Source organism: Primulina tabacum, chromosome 2 (assembly GCF_025594145.1).
Source record: "Primulina tabacum isolate GXHZ01 chromosome 2, ASM2559414v2, whole genome shotgun sequence".
In the NCBI taxonomy this organism is placed as follows: Eukaryota; Viridiplantae; Streptophyta; class Magnoliopsida; order Lamiales; family Gesneriaceae; genus Primulina; species Primulina tabacum.
This window is the reverse complement of record NC_134551.1, coordinates 49,158,366-49,174,691: the sequence shown is the minus strand read 5'-3', so window position 1 is coordinate 49,174,691 and position 16,326 is coordinate 49,158,366. Positions and strand designations below refer to the sequence as shown.

General features: G+C 36.8%; 2 protein-coding genes across 11 annotated transcripts; one reads left to right on the top strand and one right to left on the bottom strand.

Moving 5' to 3' along the window:
• Window positions 1-82: 82 nt before the first annotated feature.
• Window positions 83-11,908, top strand: LOC142534219 (uncharacterized). Of its 10 annotated transcripts, none has more exons than XM_075641178.1 (7): window positions 83-213; window positions 333-418; window positions 576-791; window positions 972-1,111; window positions 1,485-1,628; window positions 1,712-1,771; window positions 1,951-2,289. In XM_075641178.1, the coding sequence occupies exons 3-7, from the start codon at window positions 614-616 to the stop codon at window positions 2,131-2,133; spliced, it is 705 nt and encodes a 234-aa protein (XP_075497293.1). In that variant the 5' UTR covers window positions 83-213; window positions 333-418; window positions 576-613; the 3' UTR covers window positions 2,134-2,289. The 10 variants fall into 10 exon arrangements, 9 of the variants coding, with proteins under 9 accessions (XP_075497293.1, XP_075497281.1, XP_075497273.1 ...); XR_012816956.1 differs by lacking the exon at window positions 333-418 and adding an exon at window positions 11,442-11,907 and having other exon boundaries at window positions 104-270; window positions 1,971-2,147; XM_075641166.1 differs by lacking the exon at window positions 333-418 and adding an exon at window positions 11,385-11,908 and having other exon boundaries at window positions 104-270; window positions 1,951-2,147.
• A 2,055-nt stretch (window positions 11,909-13,963) lies between these two features.
• Window positions 13,964-15,538, bottom strand: LOC142534210 (putative purine permease 10). Its single transcript, XM_075641145.1, has 2 exons — window positions 15,386-15,538; window positions 13,964-15,149 (listed from the first exon to the last, which is right to left on the bottom strand). The coding sequence occupies exons 1-2, from the start codon at window positions 15,432-15,434 to the stop codon at window positions 14,035-14,037; spliced, it is 1,164 nt and encodes a 387-aa protein (XP_075497260.1). The 5' UTR covers window positions 15,435-15,538; the 3' UTR covers window positions 13,964-14,034.
• Window positions 15,539-16,326: the final 788 nt, after the last annotated feature.

Here is a 16,326-nt window from a genome sequence, read left to right as displayed (position 1 = left end):
ATTTACCTTTTAATTCTGTTATTTTTTTTAAAAAAAAAAAGAGAATTATTATATTTCTATTAAAAGAACTATATCATATGCTAGTTGAGTTGACTGGGCCAAATTGCTATGGATAATAATAAATTGTGCTGATATTTAAATACGCTCTTCCTTCACGGACCGGGCAGACGCTGCAAACCACCGAACCGGCAATTGACCGTTTAATGAAGCTCGGTCTTGTTCGTGGCTCCCCTGATTTCTCCTTCCGCACAAGCGATTTCTCCGTGACCAGTGATTCCTTTTTCTTTTTTTTATCCCTTTTGGCTTTTGATTGATTATATGCTTTGATGCAGTTTATGACTTTGGATTCGGGGAGCCTTAACAAAGGGTAATGCGTAAATTGCTGCTTAGAGTGGGCAGCCACGGATTCGGTTTCTCAGTGAGTTTGGCTCCACAATAAAATGTGAAATGACTGATGCTTTATGGGGTTGCCTCTGCCTTCAATTGCATGTTTGGTTTTATATATTCTTGATTTGGCAAAAATCGGTGTTTCCACTTGTAAATGAGTATATTGTTGATTCAATTCATATTGTTAGGAAGTGGCTGGATATTGGAATACTGCATATTTTTTGTGATGAATGGAGTTAGCTCTGCCTTTGTTGACTTGGGATTCGTAAATGTTGCGATTTCGCTCATAATTGGTTTGGCCACCTTGATTATGATCCGGGTTGCTTATGTTATAAACTGGACAAGAAAACCCCGACGGAGTAGACTTTTGAGACCTCTCAGTACCATGATAGTTCTGGGTTCAGGTGTGCCAGTTGCTCCTTTGTGGAATCATTGATTTACTACGATGGCATGACAGTGCAGCACCAAAGTTGAAATTCTTGATTAGGATTCTCAAATAGATTAGTATTTTATCCCTGATTTCAATTCTGAGGCTGCTGTTATTAGTATTTTCTGATTCTGGTTTTTAATGGTTCCTAATGTAGGTGGTCACACCGCGGAGATGATAAACCTATTAGCTGTTCTGCAGATGGACAGGTTTAGGCCAAGATACTATATCGCTGCCGCCACTGATAATATGAGCTTTCAAAAGGCTAGCATACTGGAGAATTCTTTGCTAGACAAGGTAACATGTTGGCTTCAGCCTGCTATATGATGCTTCGTGTAATAAGGGGTTATAGAGTTTTTTGTGAGTTTAATGCTGGAACACCTGTTTTCCACTGAGAATGGTCCAGATTGTCAGACTTGAAGTACGAAATTTTCATGAAAAAATACTCTGTTTTGTGCTACAACCGTGTTGTTTCTTTAGAAGCCCTGTGATTTTGATACAGACTTGAAAAATATTCATAATGATCCTTTTATCTGTGGAAATTTAAGAACTCGATTAATAAAAGAATCAAATTTATGGAGGAATTTTGAAAAATCTTTGTACTTTCTGCTTATAATTGTTCATGGTCTCATCAATCACTAACTTTCTGAAATCGTTTTTACTATATTAGGTAAAGGATGAGGTGGTGGGAACTTCTCATTTTATGCAAATTTATCGAAGTCGGGAGGTTGGACAGTCGTACATAACTTCCATTGGCACAACCTTAATCGCTTTTCATGCATTGTGGCTAATGTTTAGTATCAGACCTCAAGTGGTATTGCTGTTTCTTTTTGGATTTTGCTTCAATAGTTTGACTATTTTAGTCTCGTGATTGAGCTATTTAATGTTATTGGTCAGATTATCTGCAATGGGCCTGGAACTTGTATACCGCTTTGTATAATTGCATTCCTTTTCAAGGTTTGTATAACTTGACTGGACATTATTTCCTCCCCTCATCCCGTGTGCCTAGACTAGGTGCAACTAATTATGAATGAGGAAAACCTCATTCTATCAGTAAAAACAACATGCCTACATTATGCAGTGGCTTTTTAATTTTATTGGGAAATCAGAATGGATGATGAATATGTAAATCTAAGTTTCAGGTTTTTGGGATCAGGTTGTCATCCATTTTCTACATTGAAAGCATTGCTAGAGTAAGGAGGTTATCCTTAAGTGGCTTGCTTCTTTACAAGCTCCGAATGGCTGATCAATTGTTCGTACAATGGCCCCAACTTAAGACAAAATATCCCCGATCAAATTATGTTGGTTGTCTTATGTGATGGCTTCATCGGATGTATTTCAAGTCTTCAGATTTTGCTCTCTGATGTCCTGTTACTGCATGTTGTTTTAAGCCTCTATCACAATTTTGAGGAGTGTTTAGGCAGCACCAGGAAAATTGTAGCGTGTATTTCAACTAACAATATATTGAACTTTTAGAGTAGTTTTTGTTTATGTTCAGTAGATCGATTTAGAGAGACAATAAATCCTCAAATCTCTATACTTGCAACTCAAGTGGCATCAATGTAAAATGTGAACTTTGTTAGTGTTGTCTGAGCTCATAAAGTGTGAGAACCTGAAATTCCAGCAGTAGCTAGCATTTTGCAGTAGCTAACAAAATTCAGCAGCAAGGCAAAGAGTTCAGCAGAAGCTTCCCGCAGCAACTGATATTTCAGAAGCTGGTATTTTTACAGCAGATATAATCCAGTAGCAGATATAATCCAACAGCATAAGAATTCAGTAACGTGATATTCCAGCAGACAGCTACTGATTCTGTTTATGACTTGTAACTGAAGCATTTATCATGGATTAAAGGATGTAATGGCACATAATGGCAGATTATGGCCATTAATTGAGAGGCTAGCTGTGGGGACCCGGACGCTAATCATCTTCTTAATCATCTTTGGGAATTAATTATCAATTCAGATAATCAGGGTCTAAAAATTTTTCTTTTTAAAATGCAAGTGCGGAGCGTAATGGAATGTAACTAATATACATCTCAGTATATAAGTACAATTATGTACAACAATTATTCAAACTAGTCTAAGGTTTAACTACTAAATTTCAAGTATTAAACCAAGTCTACAATAAGTCCGGAATCACCACTATAAACTCGTCTTCTCTCATCATCTTCTTGACCCCGATCTTGCCCCACCTGTTGTCATGCACACATACAAACAAGACAACAGCCGGATACTCCGGTGAGAATAAATCTCAGTATAAATAATGTATACATGCAGTTAACTGAATTAACATAAAAGCATGAATTATATCTTATTACATGTAGCATAATCAAACAACATGTATCAATACCAGTCTGTAAATAAAACATGAATCGTAATCTACGAAACATAAATTAATACAAATCTGTAAATCAAGTTCTAGTCTCGATATCTAAGACTCGACTCATCTCTCATTCTAATCTAGGGATCCCGATCTAATTTAGACTTTGGTATGCTGTATCGAATGTCTAAAATAGACGTCGATCCACATCTAAGCTCATCAATACACCGAAAGTCTAGAGTCTACGCGGTTCTGACAAAGACTCGGCGGTTCTGCCCTAGCTAGGCTGATCTGCCCTAGACTCAAACTCTGGCTCTGCTATAATTCAATAAACTAAACATATCAATCTGATAATCTGCAAATATCAATGCAATAAAATAAAGTATGTGATTTTGGGAAACTCAAGTCAAACCAACTCAAGTTGTGCAATCCCGAATCAACATTTATTTATACATTTATCTTCTTGATCCGACGAAGACGAAGTCTCGTATCCCAATCTGTCAATATCCAAATCTGATAATGACAATCATATAAATACCATATCAGTATATAACTCAATTCAAGACCTGTTCTGATCAATACTCAAATCGGTATATAATCTGATTCATATCTGAACAAGGTACAATCTAATTCATATCAATGATATCACGATACAATCGAAATCATTACTGAATCTGATCAATCTCAATCAATACTGAATCTGATCGATATCAATCTACTGATGTTTCGACGGCATAACAATACAGTCACGATAACCTCGTCTATCTCAACATCACAGATATAATACCAGAATTCATAACCAGTATCAGTACAACTCATAATCTGAATAATAACACAATTCTGATATAGAATCTCAACTAAATCAATTCTGAAATTCATAACAATTTCATAAACAGTCTATTCTTTAATCTGACTTCGATTCTATGATGTCTAGCATATCAAGAACATCATATATGAATTCCATTTAATTCTGACAACATCATAATTTCAGAACATGTCTAAACGTAACAAAACTTACGTCCAGTTGTAGCCCGCGTCGATAGGATCACAGTACCGAAGTCGAATTTAAAATCTAACAGACGAATTTTACACAATCGCGATTCTAAGCTTCCAGGAAAATTTTGATAGTGTTTCTCTCGATTTCCCATTTCTGAAGGATTATATATATATATATATATATATATATATATATATATATATATATATATATATGTATATGTATATACACACGTTCATGCAATAAGCCAAGTGGCAATCTTACGTTTTGCATGCCACGCTATGCGCGAGACCTACTGTCTCCGCATATATCCCGCACATCGCCTCGCGCATATGCGCGACTCATCTCCGCGCATATGCGCGAGACTCTCTGGAGTTACTCGCATAGGCTTCGCGCATATGCGCGAGGTCTTCTGCCTGTTTGGCGCATGTGCGCGCATCCGGTCGCGCATGTGCGCCGATGCTACTGTCCTCGCACATCACTTTTCACCCGCGATCTCATTTCGTGTCTCGGTTAGCCCTTTCATAATTGTCTCGATTAAAAATCAATAATCGTAATTTAACACTGTATAAAATCTCGGGCATTACATTTCTCCCCCTCTAAGATATGATTTCGTCCTCGAAATCATAGACAATCAAATCAGATAAGGAAGGAATGTATAATAGAGGTTATTTCAGAAAATTCATTCTATCAAACCGTTCTGATCAAATTACTTGCAATTACTGGCTATACAACATCCGTATATACCAATCAACAGCTCATACCAAATCAATATCATCAGCTGTTATCAAATTCAATCTCAAATGTCACCGTAATATCATTCACATTCAGCGGAAATCTGCAGTACTCACTGTACAATGTCTTATCTGTGGTTATCTCAATACTCGTTTGATAGCTATTATTATACAGTAATTCATAAAGTGACAAGAAATCAGGTCACTAGTGCCAAAATCCAGCACTACAGTTCCTGGATATCCTCCAGTATCTAGATAGTTCACTCCAACTATCCGTCAATCTATAAATCATAGATAAAATCATGCTATACATTCTGCCAAAAGCACAAAATCAAGCAAAATTACAATCTGATATACTCTATTTCGGCATTCTAGTTATTCTGACCACTTTTCTGACATCGATCTGTGTCATTTGGTCATGTTTGTACGTTATCTGGTATAAACTAATAGATCTAGATTGAACAATCTGTCAATCACAATCATATTACATCACAATCTGGAAAGTATTGCAGTGATCTCATTACGAAATTCATCGAAGTATACTCCCCATGTCTAGTCAGAAATATACAAATTCTGTAATAAATCTTTCGATTTCTATCTTTCTGTCTTTATTTATTGGCAATTCAGACATTTCAGTACAAGTTCTGCCAACATTTCAGTACCAATTCTGTCACAACTGGTTTAATCTGTCTATATCAAAACTGTTTGTCCGAATATTATGCATTCTTCGTCACCAAAATGAAAACTGAATCCACTACTGTATAAATTAAAGAAAAATACCTACCTGGTATTTGGTTCTGATTATCGATATCAAATTCTGTTGTACAATTCTGAAACATTTGACATCACAAGATAATCATTCTCATACAGTAAAAATCACATATCTGTCACCCTGATCGATGCTCTGCTCTGATTATCGAAATTAAGTTCTGGACATTCTAGTTAAATCTCTTAACTGCCGTAATTCTTGAATTCAGTTCTGATTCGATTTGAATAATCTGTATCAAACACTGACTCAGAATAACCGTACTATCAAATCAGATTCGGAATATCAATAATCTATACTGATCTAGAAGCTAACAATTCTCAAGCAGTTCAAAACATACTCGGATAATATAATCTGCCCACTCTGACAAAATAAATTCTTTGATATTTCTGATATCGGTATCGTTCTCAGTCACTGATCACAATTTTAACTTTGTCAAGAACAATCGTTATACTAACTTCAGATATTGCATACTCTGAATACAATCTGTTTCAAGCAGAATTCATATCTGAAAAATTTCTGTATACAACAATCACATCTCTCAGAATATCTCATTCAATCTTCAGTTATTCGATTCAATCAATCAGATGCTGCGAATATATCAAAATATCATAGATACAACAAGCATGAAATCATCATAATATCTCTGAACATACTGAAACATGCCAAAGAGAAACATTAAATCAGATGTAACTCCTGGTCGGTACTCTTCTACTGATCTTTCAATTCTTTCAGTGTCATTCTGTACATTCAATATCATCCTGTACTGAATTCTAAAACAACAACAGTACCTGATATCAATTCAATTCTGAAATCTATCTTTCTGATATAAAGTAAATCTGAAATCTTATCTGGCAATTATCAGCAAACTCGTACATCACTGGCAATCTGCCAATGCTAGGCTCGATTTCAGTACATCTACTGAATACATAAGGATACCATCTGCTCCTTTCTGTATCAATCGAGTCATAAACAATACAGATATCAAAGGAATTCTAGATCTAGAATCCTTACTGTGGAATCTCTACTCATCAGTCATATCTGGTCTGAATCTTATATTCTCCCAAAAAGAATCTATAATAGTTCTGTACTTGTTCAGCATATTAATATCAATAACGCAATCAAATCAGAAAACACAAGTACATCATAATTCAACTCGATCTCATTCTCATCTTACCGTAATATACGGTATTTCACAGAAATCTCCAATCTCAATCTTTCTTTACCAGAAGGTACAAAGATTAATACTACAGCAATACAGACCCAACAGGTACCGTATATATCAATGCAACTCAGTCAAAGACAATCGTAAGAAATGCATTAATATATATCAATACATATGCAATATAATCATAAAAGAACAGTACATGTCACTATATCATCAAGTGCGTCCTATGTCTGTTCCTCGGTCTTCTGCTCCCTAAAATCTTCGGGAACTTCTATGAGGACAAACTCTAGCAAAGTGTCCCGGCTGTCGGCAGATACGACAACTACCAGTCACTCCCTGGCATTGCTCTGTGGAATGTCTCCCTCCGCAAATCCTGCAATACACTCCAGTATAACTTGGGCTGGAACCACTGGAGCTAGTTGAACCGCTCAGTCCGCCCCTTAACTTCTTGAATGGTTTCTTTCGCGCTTTCAGCAAATATTGCTTTCCACTCGTGCTGCCGCGATCAAATCGGAGAGGGGATTGCTGTGTCTGGGGTTGCATCGCACACACCCTTTTTAGTTGTCTAATCAGATTCGCCTCCGCTCTCTTCGCTTTACTCAAGGCATCAGCAAACTGATAAGGTCGCTGCATATTCATCAATGCAACCATCTCCGAGTTCAATCCTCTGATGAACTGATCCGCTACAGCTTCATCATTTCCCATTATATTAGGAACAAAACGCAGTAGAGTAGAGAATTTAGCAACATATTCTTCAATATTCAGTTGACCTTGTCTCAAATTCTCAAACTCTGCTTTCTTGTCCTCCCGGTACAAAACTGAGAAAAATCTTCGATAAAATTCAGTTCTGAATATTTCCCACGAAATCACTGTACTTCTCTGTTCTAGCATTCTTTTACTTGTCATCCACCAACTCTTGGCGGCTTCTCGTAACTGGTGGAATATCAGTTTAATTCTCTGCTCATCTGAATAATCAAGTAAATCAAACAGTATTTCTATGTCATCAAACCAGTTCTCACAATCTTCAGACGTCTCGGTACCACTCAGGATCGGCGGCTGAAATACCTGAAATTCTTTCAACTGTATTTCCATCTAAGTTTCTGATACATCTATCTGTTCAGTCGAAGTACTACCCCTTTCTGGAATTCTCCGTGGAGGTATATCTGCTTATCAAAACATTAGTACTCAAATACTACAAATCTGTTCCAAATCTTTCTCTGATCATCTTACTGCTGATCATGAATCAGATCTGATTCATACTCAATAATACATAATACCAACTCAAATCAGATAATCAGGTAACCATGTATTTCAAAGCAGTAAAGCATAATGTCATGCTAGCATACGCAATGTCGTTCAACATTAAAATAATTCTCATGCTGGCAATCACATGCAAGGAAAGAAAACTCTATCTATCTACCCCGCTTATTCTCTTCTATCTCAGTCTAAAGGATCTATCGCTCTGATACCACCTGTTGTGGGGACCCGGACGCTAATCATCTTTGGGAATTAATTATCAATTCAGATAATCAGGGTCTAAAAATTTTTCTTTTTAAAATGCAAGTGCGGAGCGTAATGGAATGTAACTAATATACATCTCAGTATATAAGTACAATAATGTACAACAATTATTCAAACTAGTCTAAGGTTTAACTACTAAATTTCAAGTATTAAACCAAGTCTACAATAAGTCCGGAATCACCACTATAAACTCGTCTTCTCTCATCATCTTCTTGACCCCGATCTTGCCCCACCTGTTGTCATGCACACATACAAACAAGACAACAGCCGGATACTCCGGTGAGAATAAATCTCAGTATAAATAATGTATACATGCAGTTAACTGAATTAACATAAAAGCATGAATTATATCTTATTACAAGTAGCATAATCAAACAACATGTATCAATACCAGTCTGTAAATAAAACATGAATCGTAATCTACGAAACATAAATTAATACAAATCTGTAAATCAAGTTCTAGTCTCGATATCTAAGACTCGACTCATCTCTCATTCTAATTTAGGGATCCCGATCTAATTTAGACTTTGGTATGCTGTATCGAATGTCTACAATAGACGTCGATCTACATCTAAGCTCATCAATACACCGAAAGTCTAGAGTCTACGCGGTTCTGACAAAGACTCGGCGGTTCTGCCCTAGCTAGGCTGATCTGTCCTAGACTCAAACTCTGGCTCTGCTATAATTCAATAGACTAAACATATCAATCTGATAATCTGCAAATATCAATGCAATAAAATAAAGTATGTGATTTTGGGAAACTCAAGTCAAACCAACTCGAGTTGTGCAATCCCGAATCAACATTTATTTATACCTTTATCTTCTCGATCCGACGAAGACGAAGTTTCGTATCCCAATCTGTTCATATCCAAATCTGATAATGACAATCATATAAATACCATATCAGTATATAACTCAATTCAAGACCTGTTCTGATCAATACTCAAATCGGTATATAATCTGATCCATATCTGAACAAGGTACAATCTAATTCATATCAATGATATCACGATACAATCGAAATCATTATTGAATCTGATCAATCTCAATCAATACTGAATCTGATCGATATCAATCTACTGATGTTTCGACGGCATAACAATACAGTCACGATAACCTCGTCTATCTCAACATCACAGATATAATACCAGAATTCATAACCAGTATCAGTACAACTCATAATCTGGATAATAACACAATTCTGATATAGAATCTCAACTAAATCAACTCTGAAATTCATAACAATTTCATAAACAGTCTATTCTTTAATCTGACTTCGATTCTATGATGTCTAGCATATCAAGAACATCATATATGAATTCCATTTAATTCTGACAACATCATAATTTCAGAACATGTCTAAACGTAACAAAACTTACGTCCAGTTGTAGCCCGCGTCGATAGGATCACAGTACCGAAGTCGAATTTAAAATCTAACGGACGAATTTTACACAATCGCGATTCTAAGCTTCCAGGAAAATTTTGATAGCGTTTCTCTCGATTTCCCGTTTCTGAAGGATTATAACGTTTGTATATATATACATACATATAAGCCAAGTGGCAATCTTACGTTTTGCATGCCACGCGCATATGCGCGCCCAAAATCCGCGCATATGCGCCGGAAGCACTGTCCGGCTCCTGGACTACTCGCGCATATGCGCGCACATATATGCGCGAGACCTACTGTCTCCGCATATATCCCGCACATCGCCTCGCGCATATGCGCGACTCATCTCCGCGCATATGCGCGAGACTCTCTGGAGTTACTCGCATAGGCTTCGCGCATATGCGCGACATCTTCCGTGCATATGCGCGAGGTCTTCTGCCTGTTTGGCGCATGTGCGCGCATCCGGTCGCGCATGTGCGCCGATGCTACTGTCCTCGCACATCACTTTTCACCCGCGATCTCATTTCGTGTCTCGGTTAGCCCTTACATAATTGTCTCGATTAAAAATCAATAATCGTAGTTTAACACTGTATAAAATCTCGGGCATTACACTAACAGTCAGAATTTTGCCTATAAATAACACCCTCAAATCTCTGAATTGGTGTTACACAAATCTTGAGTTATCACTTGAAAATTCGAGTTAAGAGAGTGCCTTTGTTCAAGTAGTAAAATCCAGTAGCGAGAGCAAGCATATTTCTAGACTTCAACCGAAACTTCTATCAAATTACGGTAAGTGGGCTTATGTATAAATATCTTGAAAATCGTTTGATGACTTCTGTTTTGAAGCAAAGTATATGTATGTTTGATTTCTGATATCTGATTTTTGAAGCACTGAAACCTAGTGAAATAATGGTAGGAATATATATTCTGAACATTACTGAATTCTGATTACTGATTACTGGCATCACCCCTTAAAGGAGAGAACATATAGAGGACTGATATCAATTTAGCCATGAAATTCACAAACGTGCTCAGTGCTTGCTTATTAAATTTCCGATTTCTGTTCTGAATACTGATTTCTGAATACTGATTCCCGAATACTGTTTCCTATTCTGAAAATAAGAGTTTCTGTATATTATTTTTATTACTGTTTCTGTTGAAAATGATTTGAAAACTGGGAGTTATTCCCGTCCCCGGTTACTGAGTGACAACCATATCATTCACCCACTAAACTCATCTCAGTTAAAAACGAGGAAGAATTGTTAGAAGAAGAAGAGCAGCATCAGTTTTGGGGCTGGTGAAGAAGACTGTTATTTCTCAGTTCTAGTTTATGTTTTCCGCTGCATCTGTTAAGACGTTATTATATTTGGTTTTACATTTTCGGTATAAAACATTAGTATTTGAGTTTGTATCAGACAATGAATTATTTAGTATTATGAATAAAAAGACTGATTTCTGAATTCTGTACTTCTGAGGATTGTTGTTTTCGAATGTAAATTTGAGAGCAACGTCGGTGTCGATTAACCCTGTTCCTAGGGCGTGACATAAAGAAACGAAAACAAGCTCGAAGATAACAAAAATGACTTTGAAGTTCCTAAAGTATGATAGCAAAGTGATCAACTGTCACAATTACATTATTGAAAACACAATCGTTTGAATCGAATATTTTGTCTATCAGATACTGCTATCGCTAAATACATATGGACTGGCTGCTTTTAACTCAATGCTATGCCAGGACAAGGGCTTCGCCTCGTAATTATGGAAGGAGAACTCGGTAAATCACATTACCAAACTCGAAAGTGTACATCAAAGAATCATGGCCGCTTTCTCATTAGAGGGTAATACATATGTCTCATACAATGACACTAGCTTCCGTCGAGGAAAGTAATATTGAATCCGTGTTCTTGACAAGGAGACAAGTGCAACCCTTTTTCTTCATAGGGAAACGATCATCATCCCTTTACGAGTAGATTGAGATTCAGCGAACTTTGGAACGATAATTGTCAGCAACAAAAGTTGAACGTAACTAATTTGGGATTGAGGCTTGTATGATTGTGACAATAACTAGTTCGACAAACTTGGGATCTCTGTTTACACATTTTTAAGATTTTGTTTTATTTTTATGTAAGCTCGTCGGAGTACTGTTGCCAACATTATCGTCATCGGGGAGAGACAAGTGGGTAAGATGTCTCTATCCGGATAATGACCGATTATTCTTTCCATTCTTGTATTTTGACTCTTCTTTTTTTCTTTTTCATGTTTATGAAAGCTAAATTCCATGACATAAAAGAAAGTAATAATAAAATTATCATAAGCATAGTGACCAAATGGGTTAGTTGGACCTGCTCGAGAGTCGAGGGTATTTCCTCTCGGGTTGATCCAATGGCTACGAGAGAGATTACATTATTTATTTTTTCATATGATGCAACGTATTTGACAATATAGAAACATTATGTGCTTCATTTAGATGGATAATTGAAAAAGATGTGAAATCGAATAAACGGATCAAATGATCAAAGCTTTTTGACGTATGTGAGTATTCTTCTTACTTACACGCCTTCTTTTGGAGTTTTTAAATAACAATTCACTGGTCATGGCAATAATGTTTTGTTTTTTTGTTATTGTAATCGTGTTATCTCTTAGCAATGGAATTGCTTGAAGAATTGTTCTTTTTTATAAAGCGGTTCTAATTTGTAAGGACAAATATAATTTTATGGCAATTTAATTTACTCGACAATTTCATAGTGATACTCCCAATAGAGTCCGTGTTATGGATGACCCGAGATATTATATTGATATCTCAAATCAGAGTAAATCTGCAGGAGGCCGGATAGGTGAGTGCCCGAGATATCTTCTCTTGGGTTGCCAGAAGCCCTGGCTCTCATACAAGTTCCGGATGATTTCTACCCGAGTTATCTCGAAAATAACACTTCACTCGAGTGCAGCAGTATGAGCTATTTTATGTTTGACAACCATTACTGTCAGAACTACAGTGGTTTGGCGTATCAGAGAAGTTATCAGAGATATGGCATGAGCATCCACTTTACCCTAATTAGCAGGTGGACACTGAAAACAAAGTAATAATAGGATTTCTCTCCTAGAAATAGCAAGTATGTATTTCATTTGAAGGATTCTGGATTTTTGAGCATTCACATATATTCACTCACATATACAGATTTTCTTTATCATCATTCACCTGCTGACTTAAGCACCGGAGTGGCCACGTCGGACACCCCTCCGGCGCCCATTCACGAGTTCATTTCCTGTTTACATGTTACAGTTGAAGCCATATTAGAGATATATATCTTCTCCACAAGATATATCCCCTTGCTCATTTTTCCAAACAAAACTTATATCAAATTCGATGGATTGTCTCGACCCAACTCACCCAATTTACCCGAATCGCATCGCATCACCTAGATTTTTACATGATCGGGCAGTGACTGCACTCAAAGTTAAGTATCTCCAAATCGAAGGAGTAATTATTTTGTGCTATCATTTATCTTTATTATTTGTTTTCTTCTTACTATTCTAATTTTAACGGAATATCATTGAATCCGTAAAATCACAATAGAGGATAACCCGTTTTTTTTTTTAAGTATAACCCAATATTTCATGTAAATACTTCAAAACAAACCATAGGAAAATTTTAAATTTGATTTTTTTTATTTTACAAATTTAATTTTTAATTTAAAAAAATCAATTATACAAAAACGCCATGTTTGCAAGTGACACTGTTATATTATTTCGTGTTCTCACAAACGTTAATTTACGTGCACTTGACGGCTAGGTTTTATATAAGGAATGCATGATTGTTTGGGTAGGCCATGCGATTCTTGTGATAAAAATAATTTTGTGGCATGAAGTGTATGTAGCCGCCGATTCTTGGGATCCGTCAAATAATGGCGGACTCATGGTGGATGGACTTTTTTTGTATTACAACCTGGTGGAGTGCGCCGTCACCAGGGTTTGAACTCTAATATACGTTCTATCGTGAGACGGTGTAACAGGTCTCAATCATACTTATATCTACAATAAAAAATAATATTTTGACATAAAAATGATATTTTTCATGAGTGACCAAATAGATTATTTGTCTTATAACACCGTTTCACAAGAGTTTTTATGTTATACTAAGGTTTTTATGTTATACTAATTCGACCAGTGCGAAAAATTAGCAATATTGAGTTGCAAATTGTATTGTTTAGGCTGTAGAAGCATGTACGACGCACAAATGAAGAATTAGACCCTGCCGAATGGTTCAAACATTAGTTTATTATTCTGTAGTTGTACATAATCTTTCGATAAACTGTAAATCCCTGTAACTATTAAGCTCTTTCAGTAACAGAAACTTCTTCAACATCAGAAGTTTCGTGTCTCTGCTTCATCTCTAAATCATCAAGATAATGTTGATACATGTAAGAAACAAAACCCCATAACGCCAATATCATCGATATGGCCTTTAACCCAGTGAGCTTATCTTGTAGAAAGATTACGGACATAATTGGAGCCAACGGCAGTCCGAAGATACTAATCACGTTTGAAAACAATGATGAAATCTTGAATATCAGTCCTATACAACCCACACCAAACGCCTGCCAAGCAACTGCAGTCCAAAACAAGTTCATAATGTAAGAAACTTTCCCCAACTTGTATTCGTTCATTTCTTTGTTCAGCGTCTTCCATTCCCCGCTAGCAAATAGCCCAATTACTATCACGAACGTTGCAACTGCACACTGGTAAATCGTCATATCGAGAACCGCTCGAAGGGTTTCTTTCTTGATGATCTTCTGAAAGGCGAGCTGAGTCAAAGGTAGCACCAACCCGTATCCGGCCGATGCCCCAAGCGTGCTTAAGAAGCCAATCACGAACTTGTTTCTCGAGTATTTGCTTGAATCACCAGAGTCTGTTTGGAATACCAGTAGTACAGATGATATGGTTAGGAGCACTAGTGAATTCACTATGTACGGGGTGAACTTTTGTCCATTCAGAAAATAGGAGAAGAGGGCATTGAATCCTAACTGGCTTGCACAGATCAAAGTATATGTTGTTATTGGTAAATTTTGGAGACCAATTGAGTATAACATGCAATCTCCTGCTACAAATATGCCTGTACACAAATAAACTAAAGAAAGAATCAGGGGATATGAAGGCTTCCTTGTGATGGCTAATTCGGAGTCGATTTTCTTGTCTTTTGCAAACCATTGGAAGGGGAGGAGAACTGGGAATCCTGCAACTTGTACAAATGTTGCCATCCATTTACTTTTTCCTCCCTTGTCGAAGTATACTCCGCCCAAGAGAGTGCCAACCGATTGTCCGGCCAAGACGAATAACGAGTACACCACCATATAAATCCACCACTGGTATTTTTCAAGCCAGGGCAAGGAAATTTTCTTATTGTTTTCTGCACTTTCTGGTGGAATTTCCGCTTCAGATTTCAAATCTGTCGAAGAACATCAAATCTTCGGTAAACAAGAAAAGGGACTAGCAGATTCAAGAAGCACTTGTTTTAACTAGAATGATCACGATACTATGCAGTCACTGCATCAATAATCGTGTGAATCGTGATCAACCAATTAGTACAACAGGTGACCAACTGGTGTTTCAAGACCAGGTTGAAGCCACATCAAATACGTGCGTGTAGATGTGTAATAAGGCTAGCCCAAGAGTATATCTCACCATTCTTTTCTTGTCGGAGCTCCTGATTTGTAATTCCCATGGCAAGCATAAGAAAGATGAAGAAAGATACAGAATTGTTGGATATAACAAGAAATGACAAATATCAGCTGGCCCATATTTCGTATATTTATAATGTCAGCCCGGATTTTTTTTTCCTCTCGAAATAATTTTTATACGAAAAGTGTTGTTTTTAGTTGATTAGGGACCGGCCTCTCTGGTGTTGGGAAATTACCCCGAAGCGATACCGATCACGATGATAATATTAACGAAAAATGCGGAATAAAATAATCAACAAGAACACAAAATTTACGTGGTTCACCCTAAAATATGCTACGTCCACGGAGCTACTGCAGATCTTTTATAATTGGAAGAAATATTACAACAAGTGTATACAACAATACACTAAATATCTCACGCTCCCAACCCGAGTATAACCGAGAAAATATTTTCTCTAACTCACACAAGAAAAAACTCTCTTTTTCTTTGCTCTTTATTTTATAATACTAAAGAGCTTATGATCAGGGATACAGAAACTGAGATGGAGGGAGCTCTATAAATCCCCGTGCATGAAATTTCCATTCAGCTTTTTGCCATCGCCAATCAAATTTGACAATTGCAACAAATTGGCAAAACCAATTTGTATTCATCCGACATTCCATTAAATAAATGTGGCCCTTGTTACCTAACAATTCTCCCACTTGAAGACTTGATTTCAATCATGTCTTCACACCATCATTGCAGCAGCTCAGATCTCTTCATTTATACTTGCAGTCCAACTGAGGTTGAACACTCAGTTTGTCAATGGTTACCGTCTTTGTGAGCATATCAGCTGGATTTTTACTTCCAGGAATCTTCTCCAGCATTAAGACTCCATCTTCGAGCACTGATCTGATGAAATGGTACCTAACCTGTATATGCTTTGTCCTAGCATGATAAACAGG